At 39.9% G+C, this 18,268-nt stretch overlaps 1 protein-coding gene across 4 annotated transcripts in view; it reads right to left on the bottom strand.

Moving 5' to 3' along the window:
• Positions 1-9,158: 9,158 nt before the first annotated feature.
• TAB3 (TGF-beta activated kinase 1 (MAP3K7) binding protein 3) overlaps positions 9,159-18,268 on the bottom strand; it is a 47,848-nt gene continuing 38,738 nt past the window's right edge. For all 4 annotated transcript variants that reach the window (XM_040582481.1, XM_040582483.1, XM_040582484.1 and 1 more), the window contains 3 exons: positions 17,968-18,061; positions 16,306-16,389; positions 9,159-13,713 (listed from right to left, as the gene is read on the bottom strand). In XM_040582481.1, coding sequence (XP_040438415.1) covers positions 13,565-13,713; positions 16,306-16,389; positions 17,968-18,061 — 327 coding nt within the window. In that variant the 3' untranslated portion in view covers positions 9,159-13,564. The remainder of the gene's footprint in view (positions 13,714-16,305; positions 16,390-17,967; positions 18,062-18,268) is intronic.

Below are 18,268 nucleotides of genomic sequence, written 5' to 3'. Positions count from 1 at the left end.
ACCCATATAATTTAAGATTAATTTGTATTGTTGTTTTCAAAGTCTGTCATGATGATAAAACTGACAGCTGCTTAGCAGGTTGTAACTGCTTCCCTGTCCACAGAGCTCCTGCCCTTGGCTCCTTCTCCTCCTCCTGGAAGATATGGGTCACTGTTTCAGTGCTCGAATAATACAGTTGTTCTTTGTAGGAAATGGTTGAAATCTTTGAAAAAGGCTTTGGGATTAAACCTGTCAGTAATTCTGTACTGCAGTGTGGGAATAAATGTAACCTGTTGGCTAAGAGGTACCTTTTAAAGGAATATCTGGGGTTTTACCATCTTATCTGTCAAAGCTGATAGGTAAAACTAAAAAAAAAATTAGATTTAGTGGTATTAGCACACCTTTCTACAGAGTTCAGAATTAGTGCAGCACAGCAGACTGCCTTAGCTTTTTGGTTTTTAAACAATTAACAAAAAAAGAAGGGAAAAAAAAAAAAAAAAAAGTAATGGGGTTTTCAGTGATGGTGTGACATTTAGAGCCTTAACCTAGATTATATCTCTTCCTACAGCATATGAAGGGTCTTAATCTGCTGCAGACTTTTCATTACTGATTTTTCAAATGGTGGCAAACCAAAGATAATATACCATGTGCTTCCTACTGTGAGCTGAGCTGGTCTCCCATGTCGAGTCTTAGCCACAAGATACATGAAATGCTTATGGCTCCAAAGCATTTTTCCTGCTTGCAGGTGATGGCCCAGTAAGTGGTTATTCTGCGGAGTGCCAGTTCACCGGGTGTTGTGTAGCTGGATTGTTTCAGCATGTTATCTACTGACACTGCAATAGTAGTCAAACTTTTTTATTTTCTATAGTGTTTACAAAGCCTGAGTTTACTAAGTAGAATAATTAGTTTGCACTACATGGCCGTCACAAAATTTTAGTGAAATCAGGCAGGTTTTTTATTGCATTTCCTTTAACACTGGACAAAGTGACCCGAGGACACAGCTGCACCACTGCTGATGCCACCGCTCGGGAGCTGGGCGCCGCAGCCGGCAGCAGCCACGCGCAGCCCTGGCTCCCTGCAGAATGCAAGAGGCTCCGGAAAAAGGTGAAGTCGGGTGTATTTCTGATAGTGGTTTTTTCTGTCTCTCCAATGTCAATGTGTCTGGAGCAAAACAGAAGAGGTAAGGAAAAAAAAGGTCTTTCTGCAATATTTGTTTTAAATGAGAGGCAGTCAGACAATTAGGATGCAGACTGCTTCCCCCCTGCCCCTGGAACAGATAACAAAACAAAAATGTAATTGTTCTTCATCTTACTTTCCCCACTTTTCTACATCACAATCGATATATGACAGAACTAAACACAGAAAAAAATACCGTGCCCGGGGGGACTGTTTATAGATGAGGACACCTACAAGTAAAGGATTTTGGTATCATTACACTGTCAGCATTTCTTTGATCTGGCATGTTCAGGGAAAAAGATTTATTGTTATCGTGTTCTCAATAAGCCAGCGGCTGCACTTATGATATTTGCAACACAATCAGCACCCAGAAATTATATGCATGGATCCCCACTACTCTTGCCTCGCTGTTCTCCATTCCCACAGTCACTGCGGGCAGACATCAACAAACTGGGGTATCGCACACCTATGCTCCTTGAAGAAGCAGCCCGACGAAACAGGAAAAGTATTTAGTCTTAAGGTACAATTTACCTGATTAAAAGTAGGTGGCTTGTTTTTCTGTGTGTAGAGGGAAAGGGTCACTTCTAGGGTGAAACACATTTTATTTTACAAGAGACACTAACACAGAGTGCTGGCTCTTCTCCGTATTAAAAGACCGAATGTGAGTAATTCAGATATAGACTTTAGCCATGCAGCTCTCTAAGCTCAGGTGAGATAAACATCACTTTGAATGTCATTAGTTTGTTTTACTCAAAAATTCCAGCCCAACCCTCTGCTCTTCAGTTGCATGTTACCTGTTTCATCTCATTGCCACCTCTGAGAAAGAGCATATAATCTCCTGCACTAACCCACACGTTCTCTTGCCCCTCGCTGGTTTGATGAGTGCGTCCCTGCCTGGTCAGACTCTTGTGACTGAAGATACACTCAAACGACCATTTCAGAAACGACAGTGGCAGTTAAAGATGTTACCACAATTTTTGTTTCTGCAGCAACAGTGTATGCTACCCCCACCCAACTTCTTGATCTGGTGTGGGGTTGTAACCTCAGAAATGGTGCAGCCATCCCACAGCACCTGTCCAAACACTGGCTTTCTCTGCATTCATTGCGTCTTTTTCAGTATTTTAGATAAGAATGTGTCCAAGGTACATGTTAACTCTTGGTAGAACGTTCACATTGGCACATGCCTGAGAAACATAAAATATAATAATAAAGGGAGGGGGAGATAAGGTTGTTGAGTTGCAATTTATTGCAAAATAATATCGAAAGGACCAGCTTATCTGTGCTTTATCTGACTGTCTTTTTATTGCCTCTGGGAAGAGTTAGAGAGGCAGTACCTTTATTTAAGGCAATGTCACTACTGTGACAATAAGGGACAACCACTAGTCACAAAGCTTGTCATCTGAAGTTTGTCAATACGGTAAGAAAACAAATAACTGCAAAAAATTGGAAAGCTAAAAACACAGTAAGGCTCAGACTGAAAAACCTTGGTTAGGCCTTCTCAGTAAGTGGGTAAAAAAATCTTTTTCTAACTGTGGTCTCATAACTGTTGTGCATCATCAACGTTGCATCTCCAGTGTTTTCAGGTTGAAAGGAAGACGCTTGTAGTTCAAGTTTCCCTACTCTCTTCTTTCTGAGTGGTATAGTTTGAACTGTGAAGGATAATCCCTAGCAATACAAAGTTAATCGCAATGCTTTGAATACAGTATTTCATGTAAATAACTAAGCAAATGTAACAACATGTTTTTCTCTTGATGTCCTGACTCTTTTCACACCTGAATACTGAATATTATAAATAAAAAAAACCCCAACTGGCTGTAGTTCCTCACATTCTGTCACTAAAATCTTAATCTGCCAAAACATGCTTACTAGACCAGATCCATGTGAAGGATCCTTTTTACTTCAGCAGGACCTGCACACGCGGCTGTAGACCTGAGCTCCAACACACTCTCTAAAAAAGCAAGAGTCAGCTATGTAGCATTACAGGGGCACCGCCAGATGTCAGATGTCTTTAATGATAATACTTTGCACTTGGGTCAATGCTGTTTCAAAATGGGTAGTTCAGACCGGTAGCCCCAAAATCAGAGATTCTGGGAGGTGATCAAGATCATGAGAGGAACTGGTGCCTGAGGCGGTGCTGGGATTTCTGAACCCTAATGGAATGGCACAGGTGGTGGCCTCTTCCCATAAGAAACTGGCATGACAGGTTTACTAAACGTATCTAGATTACACACACGCACATATCTGTCACACAGCAGCTCTTCAGCACTGGTCCAGTGACCTGCATGAGGCCAGCAAGGCCTTTGCCTGCAACTGGCAGAGTCAGGTGAAGAAATGTGTCAGCTTGAAGAACAGCTCAACTTGATAAAGGTCTGAATACCTGCAGAAGTTAGAAAGACCCAGACAGGACAAAATTCTTCTCTGGGGGACAGTAAGTTATTCCTCTGGATACTGAACAGGTCCCTTATTTGTCAGGGCAGAGAATTTCTTTCAAAGCCGTTACTCTTGTAGAACAAATTTGATGTCAGTAGAAATGACTGGAAAAAGAGTAAAGCAGTTATCTTTCACTTCCAGTTTTAAGTAACAGCTTTGAAAACTACTGGGAAACATTTACACACTCTGCATTTATTGCTGCAATAAATTTGCCTCCGTTTCTAAAGCCAGGCATCGCCATGTGGGAATTTCACACACTTGGTTATTTCTACAGCTCATGAAAAATCTGTATTTCCCTCCACGGTGGATTCACATCGCAACCAGAATACACTTAGATAGCTTAGCCATATTTAGGATAACATCCTGCTGTTACTCTGTTGTCACTGGGATGATTATGTCTCTTGCCTGGGGTTTATGTGCTACGTTCTTCTGAATGACTGCACTGTCCAAAGTACACGTCTATTGCCCGTGGCACTGTGTTGCCAAACCCCGAAGGCTGATGGAGATGGGGCTGCAGCTGCTCCGTGCCCCCAGGTCAGACCAACAGCACGTCTGAACGTGTTCCCCACGGGCACATGTACACACGTGGGTGCAGCGCACAAACATGGATACGTATGGCTGGGCGCACAGATCCACACAGGCAGACACACTCAGCGTTTATGTGGACACAAGCAGCACTGTCAGTCTCCCCTGGATCCCCTCTCCAGTGAATCAGGATGGAGGGCTGTCAGCAGGAGAATACACGTACACATGTCCAGCATGGATCCCCTTGGCAGCTGGGCTCAGACATGGGATCTTCTCCAGGGGCTGCCCCAGGCATTGCCCTCCCCAGCTGCGGGCACCTGGCACACAGAAGCAGCTGTGTACGCTTGCACTTGCCTCCAAAGGCTTCTCAGTCTCCTTGTCAGAGGTAGGGTATCCACCCACCCTGATCAGCAAGGACTGGAGGTGTACAGCTTGGATCCTGATCTTATTTTCCATGACCCTAGCAGTGTGGGCACCCTGCCAGCGCAGCAAGCCGATTCCATTCGACTCCCAATAATGGAGAGAGTGAAGAGGGCACCAGGACACAGCGGTGCTGTGACCTGGGTGAGTGCAGGGAGCCTCAGCATTGCCACTGATCTAGGTAGGTCAGAAAGACCAAGGAAAAATTACTATTGCTTCCAGTTCTAGACACCAAGAACGCATATAGCTGGGATTTGAAATGGTCAGCCTCTCATGAGAACAGAATTCCTGCTAAGGATTTATTAGAAAAAATAGACACTGTAAAGAATCAGAAATAGTAGGGCTTCACAGCTTGGTCCCACTGGAGGAGGGGAGAAATCCAAATTTAGGGAGAAACTAGCAACCTAAGAACGAGCCCGTCAAAAAGCACATTCATACAGTTAAACCCATTCACTGCTTTTCTAAAAGATTAAATTCAGAGGGGGGAAATCACTTGCTTGGCTCTTGCACTGGGATACAAACTGCACCAGCCACTATTCCAGATGGAATAACATCTCAGAATAACATTTCAATAGCACAGGTTATTCTTCATGAGAACCTGCACGCACACAGCTGTTCAACACTCTGAGTTGTCTTCAAAAGTTCATGGTTAATCTGTTTAGATTTTTTCACTTCTAAGAGTCTGCTTCATTTACAGAAGCGCTGCCAGAGGGAAGGTGATGCTCACACTTGCATTAAGAACTGTTACAGACCTGAGAGTTAGTAATTAGGAAAAATTTTGAACTTCAGCTAAGGAACCATCAAATACTTGAGGAAGCCTCATTGGGCCAAAGCAGGATATGTTTTACCTTGGACAAGAATTGGAAGGCAATCCACCAGGAAAACATGACAGCAGATTTAAAGGGCACATGGTATCATCTTCAGCAAGTTGAAAATAAAAAGGATTTTGTTTTCCATTTCTTGAAAAAACTGACTGATAGTTCTCTGTTTTAATACTGTAATACATGGACTACTAGATGAGAATGTTTTGCATGAAATCACTTAGCTTTTTATTTAATCAATTGTGTGATAAGTAAGGCCAACATACATACTTAAAAAATAAACCTATTTCAAATATTTCACTTCAGTTGTACAAAACAAGGTATGCGTATTTTGCCTGGCAGTTGCTGTTTTACCAGAGAGAACAATTCTTACCGGCAGCATTGCCTTGAGTTTCTTAAAAGGGCTACGGATCAAGTCAGCCAGGCTGCTTCTCAAACGGTTTCATTAGGAAGCAATAGTAAAGCCTGAAGGACGTTTCAAAATGACATGTAATTTTTTAAGATTTGCTTTATAGATTTATGAAGTATTTACCTAGTTCTGTCTGTGTGGTATAACACCGACTTGAGGTATCGGTGCTGTGAAGAAGAGTGTGAACATACACACAGCTCATCACCTACTCCCTGTAGCTTTGAAATTTTCAGAGTTTGAAAAGATAATGATCAGCAACAGATTCATGATCATATATCACTTACCAGTCAAAAAAAAAAAAGAGGAAAAAAAAGAGAAAAGAATGTCTGTTTGGCTTGTGAACAATCATTTGAGACAAATGGTGGGGGGTGGGGGGGTGGGGTGAGGAGCGGGAGTTAGAGTTCCCTGGAACAGCAACCAAGCCAATTCATGAGGCTTGATGTGATGAAAGGTGACCAACGCTTTTCAACACAACTGTTCGTCACGCAAAAAGCAAAGCATATACAGAAATCTCATTAGGGGAAAGGAGTCACAAGTTACCATAAAGACACAGGTCATTCGCTGTGAAGCTTGGCCAGACCCTGCTTACTCTAAACCCGTGTGTCTGTCTGGAAAGTGTATTTGACTATTGTTCTCCCCCCCCGGGGGATGGGTCACAGGGGTACTACATGTTGGCCTGGATGCCAGGCAGAATCATGCTAGGCACTGTCCAGTGCACAAGGTACTCTGCAAAAAGACCCACGTCAACTGCCAAAAGCAAATTCAGCTTTGCCAAGTCATTGGAACTGCTTGAATAGGCTCAAAATAAAAGAAAAATTTCAAGTGAAACAACCCCCAACGCCAGGAATTTGCGAGGCTGGTTCAGGGTCCCTGGGAACAAACCAGCGGAGCGCTCTGGAGCGCTGGTGATGAAGACTCACCCAGCTGCGACTCACGTCTTTGATTTAAGGCAGGGAAGTCCTTTTCAGTTGACCCAAATCCACAACTCCCAGACAGCTCCTGAACCACCTCTTCCACAAGGGTGGGGACTGTTTAGTTCTGAGGGGTTTATTTATTTATTTTTAGTCCAAAAGGCCAGCGATCTTTCCTGTCACGGTAACATCTATACGTCAGGTGACTAAACCGCAGGCAGGCCCTGTGAAGTGATAGGCAGTGGGTGGGTGTCCCGAAAGGCATGCCAAATAGCCAGCTGTCACTGGCTCATCCCATGACACCAGGAGATGACCACCAACTTGTTGCAACACATGATGCTTTACTGTCGTGTACCAGCTGCACATCCCAGCACGTGACACCGGGCCGTAATACATGGCCATTTAATGCTTCCAAAAGACACCGTGTGTCCCGTTTCAGCCGGGCAGTTGGCCACCAGCAGTTTCAGGCATGCTGCTACTACTCCCAGTCTTTGTAACTAATGCCAGAATTTGGTACCAGTTGTTATACAACATAGTGATGAGCTGTACCAGTCTGGAATCAGCATATTGCTTTCAAACCTGTGATAACCTCCCCCACCTAGAAATTTTTTTCTTGAAATATTCTGTACTTTTCCTAGAAAGAAAAAAGAAATACCACCTCCACCTGCGTGAACTTTTCTCCTGAAACACTTCCAAAACCAGAAGCTCCTAGTCAAAAATCCAGTAGCACCTGTGTTGCATGTCTTTCATTCAAAGGCTTTTCAGTCTTGTTTCTAAAGCAGTAACAGAACTCCATCTAGGCTTTTCGTTTTGTTTTGTTTAGCAAACCTAGCATGGATGCCTTTGTCAAATTTGGGAATATCTGGGAACAACGGACAATTAATCTGTCAAACTCTTCAAAATGGAACTTGTAAAATCATACATGCAAAATTTTAAGCCATGCCTAACTGGAAAGAAGTTACCTGTAGAGTGGAGTTTGTTATGAATGTCTGGTTTTGTTTGTTTTTTTTTTTCTTTAAAGAAAACATGACGGCTTCCTAGACAGACAGAATATTTTATGCAACCAAGTGGCACTCTTGCAGGAGGCTTTTAAGAGGCCTGGCCTGGTTTTTACCGTCACACTATAACATGTCACATCACCACAGAGCCTCCACCTAAAAAATAATACGGCCCCTTCTCCAACATTTTTACAAGATGTCTGGTAACCCATTTAATGTATAATGATTTGAATCCAGCTGTTTGGCGGTATTAGTTATCTAAGCCACCTCCTTCCAAAAAGCCTATTTACAATCAGAGAGGGTGCAACTGAAGGCCACAGAGTACTTACCCAGTGCTATGGACCATCTTGATTGATTAGAAGCAGCAGCACTTAATACCTGGAATGGTCACCAGATCACAGGACAAATAATTTCTCTAAGTGCCACAGGTTTAAGACATGCTGTAGTACTGTCAAAATGAAGTAATTCTTATGAATAAATCAGTAACTTTTATGCAATTATTTCAGGCAAATCCTCCTCGTCATCACTTCAGGGAAACAACAATAAGTGGCTACTCAGTTGTTAAATCTAGCGTCTATTGGCTTTGTGCTTTCTCCATGAGCATATTTTATAGGTACCCTTAACATTTTTACCACTTTTCTAAAGCTTTGAAACTTTTTAAAAAAAGGTAAGTTTCAATTGCAACAATTTCTGAAAGAACTAAATGCTTAATACACAAACCTGTCCTGATTTTTTTATAAATTCAATTTAGCAAAAGGAATGCAGAACTAAGTTCTTACATGTTTGCTGACAAAAGCTCAAAAAATCCAAAGTTGTAGTGGTTTGTTAGACCAGAATGTGTTTAACAACTGAAACTGTATGTGAACAAAAGCTACAGAGCTTTTTTTAGATTATGGTGAGCTGATACAATTATAGTAATTGAGAAGACAAACCAATAAAGAGAAATTGCCTGTATACTGGTTTATGCATTTCAAATTCTCCACACTCTCCCGAGCACTGTGTAAGAGGTTATAGCAGAAGACGGACTTTTGTAATCCAGATACTCAATACTACCAAGGTGATAAGCAGGAACGCCTGCAATCAAGGCTATAAACAGAAGGCCATCATCTCCTACAGTAGATAAAGCTACTCCTTTAATAACAACTTTCCATTCAAAAATCAAAGTGATGAGCTCAGCTTCAGTCTCTGAACATTCGATGTCTTGTTTCTACACCAGAAGCTGCACAGAACAACCACCCATCATCTAAACGGGACTCTTTCTTACACAAGCTGTCCACGTTCACAGGAACAGGATCTGGACCCCAGTTCAGTATTCAGAAATTTCCTGACGAGAATCATATCGACCGAAAAAGAAAACCCCAAAAGCCCTGAAACAAATTTGCTACAGCTATGAAGTCAAGTGGAAGACCAGAAACAATTGGGACTATGAAAGCAAAAAGGCTCTATTTTTTACATGTTTCTTACTACATACAAGAACAAATGCAGGATGTGATGTTTGCTTAGTTTTATTAATTTATTTTTGCAGGAATCTGCAACTCGGAGTATGCACTTTCTGGAGGTACCATGCATGCATAGCCTCTGAATGCTTTTATACAATTTCATCTCTTAGTAATAAGTTCATTCACAGCATACACAAATCTAGAATGTAGACACCATATATACAGGATTAAACAAGATCGTGTCTTCTTTTTTTAATGAAAAAATTTAACAGGGTTTCACACAGCAGGAAATATGGATTTAGATACACTGGTGCCACCATAAATAAATAAGTTTCAAGAACACATTTTTTTAAAATCTGTTTCAAAGGTACTGAAAATCCAGGATTATAATATTGCATTAACTCCATTGACTTCTGATTATTCAAACCCAAGAAAAATATTTTCATTAATATTTATGGACATAAACAGCAATGAAAGCCCCAAACTGAAGAAATCTGGCAAAATTCAGTCATGTCTAGCTTCATATAATATTGACATTTTGAAACGAAACAAATGCAGCAGCACATAGAGAAAGTACTGACTATGAGATGTGATATCTGTGCATGTGTTCTCTTTATGGGATTTAGAGTCACTGCAGTACAGACCATGTAAATTCTGTGGTATCAAACAAGCTGATGAATTGTTTATGTCCAACTGTCCACTTCCATCAGGATAGTCATGTTCACATTCTAGGGTAAACCACTACATTTTAAAACAAAACTATCATCCTGATGACAAGCTTGTTTTTAACATATTTGATATTCTCACATTCTTTTTTAAAACATTCTTTATTGGTTTCATTTAGTTGTGTCCCCATTTCAACTCAAGTATTTTCATTTCAGTTTCAAGGGGTTTTACAATCAATATTAAAAGTATTTAGAAATTGAAATGAGAGATGTGTAACTGGGACAGATAAAGTAACTGAAAGAAAGTGTTTTGTTTTTTTTAAATGTGATTTAGTAGCATATCATAATCAGAAAGTACTGAGACCAGCTCTTTTAAGAATTATTACACCTTTTCACCACACCTCCCATATTTCAAGGGAAACACACACACACCACAGACACACAGATACACAATTCAATCTGATCTAAGACTACATTTTACAAAGTATTTCTTTTTGCTTGACTTCCCACCCCTTTCCTCTTCACCCAAAAAAAGACTAATAATTACATCAAATTAAAAGTAGATCCAAAGTTCAGGATTTCTTTTGGTTTACTATGTTCTGTATAATTTTCCACAAGCCCCACTCTAAATAAACTTTTAAAGAACTACAATAGTATTCTATAATTAAAGGGAATTCACCTTAACAGCACAGTAAATATAAAATAAGCTTTATAAAATTTCAGTGAACAGTGAAATCATTTTGATTATCTGAATGTCTGAGTCAGTTACAAATTCTACCAATCTAGTAGCATGGTTGAGGGAAAGCTCAGTCATTACAGAAAGAAAGAAAACACAAGTAGTGCATTAACTCAACACGACGTCATCAGCATCCCATCATTCACACACACACACAAGTTTTATACAATACAGTGCATTTTGTATGCCAGCTGACATTAGGGTTTTATGTGCATTCAATAAATATTACATAAACCAATCTTTTTGGCATAATCTACAATTCAGTTGGGGTGTGAACAGCGTCACCTGCTTTCAGAAGGAAAATGGATCTTCCAATAATCAAAATACAATTTACATTCTAACTAGAAATATTCGAGCACCATGTAAAGTCTTTACTATTAACGTTTGAGTACGGGCATCTACAAATAAAGAATACAACAGAAGGGGTGGGTTTTTTGTACAAACAACAAATGACAGTAACTGAAAAACTGGAGTAAAATTATTGGTACAAATGAATTCATTTGCAATTTAACAGCACCCACTCAGTCTTCCAAAAAGTATCTTGCTGTCACAGCAGTCCTCCTTTTCTTCCTCTGGTGAAGCTATGACCAAGATTAGCAGTCTCCATTTACGGTTATTACAATTCAGGGAGTTATTGGACTGCATGCATCCCCCCTCCCCCCCCCCCCCGCCCCCCTTCAAAAGTAGCATCTATTCTATCTGAAAATGGCACAGCTGTATTGATGTATGACACAGCTACTCTCATTTGCTGACTGTCATTTCAGTTGCTATCATTTTGTAATTCCAGCAAAAATAAATGCTTCTAGAACTTCAACAGAAGTACAAATGAACAGAAAATGGAAATAACACAAAGGCATCATGACAGAAAAGTCATGAAGTTCCTGGTATTGTTTTGAGTAATTCATTATACAGCTGATAACAGCAATGGTACTGCTTACCCTAGGTATAATGCTTCTGCTCATCTGTTTTCTAGTTATCTGTTTTCTCAGACTTCACTTACATGAACAAAATATTTTCCTTCTAACTTCATTTGACAGTAATTTTTTTACCCCTTTCCAGACGTGATGAGCTCCTCACATAGTAATATAAATCATTAGGAAGGAAGGAAGGAAGGAAAACTAGCTCTGATGCCTTTGACTTTGTTTTGGTCATCAGTGGTATACACTGATTGCTGGAGATCTCTTAGCTTATTTAAAATTACACTGAAGATTTAATTAGTGCAAGAACATATTGAAAAATAACAGATAAAACATTGGCTCCTCATAGAAGATCACAGTTTCTTTTTTACTGTTATCTTTATAAACTCCAGGGAGAGAAGACACCAGATTGAGCAATGCCCACCCACCCCTTACAAACGCTGCTTTATTTTAAATAAGGATTCAGACACATGATTGTTCTACCACAACTTAACATGTTATCACACATCCAGTGAATTGTGGTAATTGACCATATGGATGCAGCTTCCACGAGCTAAGAACAATTTTAAATGAAGTAGTTTAAATCTCTTCTGGTAAGGTTTAGCTAGCTCATTTTGCCTCACAGCTGCAACGTCAATTACTGTAACTAAGCTGATGTGCCTGGCTGCATATCTGAATCTTGACAAAGTTATACCAGAAAAAGCTTAAATGCACTGTACCAGCTTCTGACCAGTACACAAGAACATCTCACCCAGTCACACGGTTGTGTAACATAATCATTCAGCTGCCCAAACCCAAGTCTGATTTCACAAGTATTGAGTGCTTTATTACAGCAACCTGAAGCATTCAAACAAATTGAACATCACCTTTATAATACAGTGTGTATCATATGCATAAAAGTACCACTATGATTTTCAGTTGCAAGTACTGTGTTCTTCAACCCATGGCAAATATTTCCTGACCAAAATGAAAAGAATGCAGTGTGTAATTTTTCAGGATCTGGCATCTGCTATTTTATACAGGCCAGTTTATTAACAATGTGCAAATAAACCTTTACTGAAGAGCTAATTGATTATTTTTCAGCTAACTTTGAACTGGGGCACAAAGTACCTTCTGTGCTGTAAACATCATGAATTCTTCACAAATTGGAAGCTGAAAAGGCCTAAGGAACTGGGTACAAACTCTTCTCATACACAACCATGGCTGAGCTCAAGTCTTCCAAACCAAATTTGGAGTAGTCTGTGTTTGGCATGTTACTGTGCTGCTACACAGCACAGGCTTAGAAGATTGTTGTACATAAAAGCATACTTTTAGCTTTGAAACACGACGGCCTAATGAAAGCATGCAGCAGTATTTTCATCCGTAATACGGTAGAATCATTCTTAGTTTATTACCAGTGTTGACACAGCCAGGTGAGCACTGTACAAGCAAAAGGGATTGTAAAAAATTACCTCTGATTAAACTCTCTGTAACACTCATACGGTATCTCATTTAGTCACCTTAGGTTACTATTTCAAACAGCAATTTTTTGTAGACATAAGTTACCCTGAAAAAAAGCAGCAATTACAAATACCCTTCTCCTTGTTTTTTATACATTGCAAAATTTATCATTGTATTTACCTGTCTTCTTTTTCAGTAGCTTACAATCTAGAAGCACAGGGAGCCTTTGCTTGCCAGCTAGCTGTGGCCAGGTTAAGTCAGCTCTGGCTCTTCAGTTTTTCTGGTTAAGTGTAACATTTCACACCATTATTAAGAGTCCTATATGTTTTTTAAAAAAACCTGTTTGTTTGCTTGTTTTTAGAGCCACTAAGCAGTAACTATAACCACAGGACTAAACACCAGTAGTTACTTGCTTTCCTGTATACATTCTTCCCAAAATTAATCCTTTTACATTTTCAGGTTTCATGTTCTGCTTTGCACACTACAATGGGATAAGAAAGAATTTCACTCTTAATTTGCTTATTTTTAGTGTAGCACAAGCAGAAACATCTTAACACATTACTCCCACCCCTTGCAATATGAAGACTGTGGACTGGCAAAGGCTGGGTAGATGGACTGAAAGGTTCCCCGTGTTTCCTTCTCCTACAGGTGATGGCTTGAGAGCCTGTTTTCAACCCAATGCAGCCCCTTCCTGATTTTCAGGTGTATCGTGGCATTTCACACTGCTCACAGCGATTTAGTGCCGGATGATTTAGAAAGGTGCAGCTATCACAATTCCATGGAGCCCCTTCGAAGTCTTCATCTCTTGGCTGAGTCCGTGGAGTCTGTTTGGAGCTGTTTTGATGTTCTGAAAAAAGCCAAAGGAAAACATTCTTTTCTTATTTCAGAAGAGAAGGATGACAGGCAAGATCATACTACTAGTTTGTCACCTCAATAAACACTGCATCTTAAAATGAATGTGGAAAACTTTCCACGTAGGTAACATGAAAGGTCTTTGCTGAAGCACTTCCAGTTCAGTTTGTGAAACCTGAATACAGAAAGTATTTCACTTCTGTACAAGAGTCACTTAACCACACTACATTAAAAACAGGAACAGCAGTCAGCACTGTTAGGTCACTGATATTGCAAAAGGTTTAATAGCTTATAATACTGAGAAGTTTGTTACTGGCACTGCAACACCATCCTGTTAAACAATGACTTCATAGATGTACACACAGCAGCCTCAAATTCTAAATTCCAATAAACCTACTTTACCTGAAGTGAAAGATGAGTTTAACTTACTTCCTTCAGCCTGACAGAAAATATATTGTCTGCATTTTTTTAGCACTTATCCAGGCTGAAGAAAAAACAACATAAAAATAACACGATAGGCCTATTTCAAAACAAGAAGATTGTTTTTCTTCCTCAAGGCTTTGCAGCAGAGACGTGTGTATCTGAAGCAGCACTTAAGTCTGTTTCCATTCATAAAATCAGTATGTATGCAAATCGCGTATTAGGTATTAATCCATGGAAAGACTCCATTTTCTGATGTCTCCTACCACCACTTCAAAACCCCAGGTTATCTACTAAAAGTGACAAATACTCCTAGGACGTGGAAACAGTATTTTACAAAATGTTATTTGAAACAACATTAGCATGCAGACCTAGAAGGTAAGGTTAAGATACCCATCTGTTAACAAACATCTGTAGAACAACTTAATTAAAATAAAACTTGTGTTGTAAAAATGGACTGCAATTTGTAATTCAAAGTGCACACATTGTTATCATCTGCTAAGAAATCTAGCAGATGGCCGATGACAGTGCAAATAGCCCTTAGGTTTGTCTTCAGTGACATATGTAAAGAAAATAAAAGTAAACTCCTTGCTTAGATGTAAACCCCCTCTAGACCAGAGGTTGCGTAGTCACATTAACAGTGCTTGGCCTCAACAAATTCCTTCTAAGCAAGCAAATAGTGGGCACTAGACTGCATTCATGTTGACTAGCCAGCCAGCAGCACCGAGCAGAACCCTGTCTGCCCATGCTTTCAACAGCTGAATATTAAGAAAATGGAAGTTTTAAGGGAAAAAAAAAATATAATTTGACAACTCCATGTTAAAACCCAAACTCAGAATACAGTACACCAGCCCTAAAGTGGATCTCTAATAAGTTGACAGACAAAACGTGGAAGCTAATCATCAAAGTTGTACAAATTCTTACAAGACACTATCTTTCTAACTGCCAAATAAAGTAACTTATTTCATGCAAGTTTTGCACATTATTTTGCTTTGAAATGATGGATCAAACTAGTCTAATAAAGAGAATCTCTTCAACCATCACAAGCAGCAGTGCCTTAAATCAACCACATGACCACTGAAATTTAACATGAATCCAGGCAGCTGTCTTTATGCCACTTCTCAGCTGCTGCTACTGTCTCTCCTGAACACTACCACATATGCAGAGAACTCATCTCAGTATTTTCTGTCTGTTTTTTGAACACCAGCAATAGTCCTGGGCCTTCTCTTTCTTTTAAATCTCCACATACTAAGCACTTCATTACACTGAAGGGTAAAATACTGGCTTCAAAAGAGGGGGGACAATTTCCTTCTATGAATTCAAAATTCAACTGCAAAAACCTTTGTGAAATGCAGATTTCAGGTTGTAAAAGAAAAAAAAAAAAGGTCCAAACCCACCTGAGCCAAAAGGTATGACTCTGCTCCAAAAACACTACTGAACGTGGTGAAGTTAGAGAGCTACTGAGTTACACAGCAACCAGGTGTCTGCTTAGGATAAGCTGAGTCACTCTGGGATGTACTAACTGAATCTCCACTGGACAAAAGTGAGACTAAAAACATAGCTCCTGTGCTTACATAAAACTTAAGTGTCCTCAGCTGGATACTATACAATTAGCACAGAAAATTTTCAAAACCAGTAATGAGCTTGTACAAGTGGGTCGCTGTTATCTCTTTAGACCAATGTGAAGGAATGTGTTCTGTCTCGGTCCTTAAATTGCCCGAAGCTCTTGCTGTGCTAAAACTTCAGGGCTACTGTGAAATTCAGTCTGCACAAAAAATGTGTGACCAGTCGAGTTAAAATACAATTAAAAATATAAATGCAAATTTTAAAAAGCTGCTGTGACCAACTGCACTTGCATAAGAGACCTCAACTAAACTATAAATCCTACCACCACGTATTAGAAGACAGCTGAAGAAACATGACACACAGCTTTTAACCCAGAAGCATTTTTAAAAAGCATAATTAGGAACCTCAAGTTAACATGTTTGTATACTTTCAACTCCTTCTAGTTGAAATTACTAGTGAATAACAGTATTTACAAACAAATATTATCAGAACATTCATTTGCAATGACCTGCCAGAGGAAAACAAGTTGTAGCCAGGATTATTGCACTTATATAAAAATGTTCTGGTTTGGTTTATACATAAAGAAAAGTTATTGACCTACCCTTTTTATATGGCTTTGGTGGCACAACAGGACCAGGCTCTATGTTATCATAGAAATTACATGCGGCTTTCGGATCAAAGTTCCCTGTCAGAAAAGTAAGAAAGCATAACTCAGAGGTTATTTGCATGCCTATGCCAGTAATATGAACATCTAGAGGCTTCAGATTTTATACTTTTTTTTTATTATGACATTATATATTAACTTTTTCCTGAGCAGTTTTTTTATCACATATTTTCAGGTTTGTGTTGATTCTAGTAATTTTTAAGCAGGCTAATCCCATATTGAAGAATCATCTCCAGCTCAATGTTCTGTATTGCTTTAAAAATATGTGAAAACTTAAATCTTTCTGTAGGATGCATTCTTGGTAAAAAAAGGAGGACTACGCATATTCTAGTTTATTTGATTGTATTTATGTCAAGTTTCTGTGGCAGGAAGAGGATTTTTAAAGACTTAAGTAGATTTCTGTTTGCCAACTTTTTGGTTGCAATCTGTAGTTCTGGTTTGCATTATTTGGTCAGAGCCTTTGTCAGCAAGAAGTTAAAAATTTAGAAGAAAGAACCGTCTCTAAGGGGTATTTTTAATTATTTGCTCTTGACAAAGTCACTTTTAAGTCACCACTTTCTTGGTAATGTAATTTAACTTGGCCAACAGAAATATTAGCAAGTCAAGTTCATCAGGTTGCAACTGAAAGAGACACCTTTTAGAGATAATTTTTTATTGATAATCAAAATTGCATTTTAAAGAGTCCAAGTATTCACATTTAGGCATATATTATATTAGAGTCATAGAATCATTTAGGTTGGAAAAGACCAGCAAGATCACCAAGTCCAACTGTAAGTCCATCACTAAACCATGTCCCTAAGCTCCACACATCTACAAGTCTTCTAAATACCTCCAGGGATGGTAACCACCGCTTTCCTGGGCAGCTTGTTCTAATGCTTGACAACCCTTTCAGTGAAGAAATTCTTCCTAAGATCCAATCTAAACCTCCCCTGGCGCATCTTGAGGCCATTTCCTCTTGTCCTATCACTTGTTACTTGGGAGAAGAGACCCACACCCCCCATGCCTCCAACCTCCTTTCAGGTAGCTGTAGAGAGCAATAAGCCTGAGCCTCCTTTCCTCCAGGCTAAACAAGTCCAGTTCCCTCACCTGCCCCTCATAAAACCTGTTCTCTAGACCCTCACTTTCTTGCCCTACTTTGGACACACTCCAGCACCAAAATGTCTCTCTTGCAGTGAGGGGCCCAAAACTGAACACAGTATTCAAGGTGCGGCCTCACCAGTGCCCACTACAGGGGGACGATCCCTTCCCTTGTCCTGCTGGCAGCACTGTTTCTGGTACAAGCCAGGATGCTGTGGCCACCTTGGTCACCTGGGACACTGCTGGCTCATGTTCAGCCAGCTGTCGACCAGTACTCCCCAAGTACTTTTCCCCCAGGCAGCTTTCCAGCCACTCTGCCCCAAGTCTGTAGCGTTGTGTGGGGTTGCTGCGACCCAGGTGCAGGACCCGGCGCTTCTCCTTGTTGAACCTCATACAATTGGCCTCGGACCATCAATCCAGCCTGTCCAGATCCCTTTGTAGAGCTTTTCTACCCCCAAGCAGATAGATACTCCCACCCATTTCTATTTTTTTTTAAAAAAACAACAATTATCAAATCTATACCTCTAGACTGAAGGAGATCAACTTCTTTCAGTGTACAGTCAACATTTATCTGGAGCTGTCTGTTGAGGCTTCTTAATCTGGTCATTTCCTCAGGCTAGAAAGAAACAACCCAAAATAATAATTGTGGGAAAATCAGCATCTTATCTGGCATAGAAATAACATTGATATATCTCTGTTAACAGCTTTATTAGACTTGAGTATAGATAAAGCACTGAAAAAAACCCCAAGATTCTACCTTCTGTCCTGTTCCCGCTACCCAACCTATTCCCTCAAAACCCATTCTTCTATTGGCATTTGGGGA

The sequence above is a fragment of the Falco naumanni genome, chromosome 2 (assembly GCF_017639655.2).
Source record: "Falco naumanni isolate bFalNau1 chromosome 2, bFalNau1.pat, whole genome shotgun sequence".
NCBI classification, from domain to species: domain Eukaryota; kingdom Metazoa; phylum Chordata; class Aves; order Falconiformes; family Falconidae; genus Falco; species Falco naumanni.
This window is presented reverse-complemented; position numbering and strand designations above follow the sequence as displayed.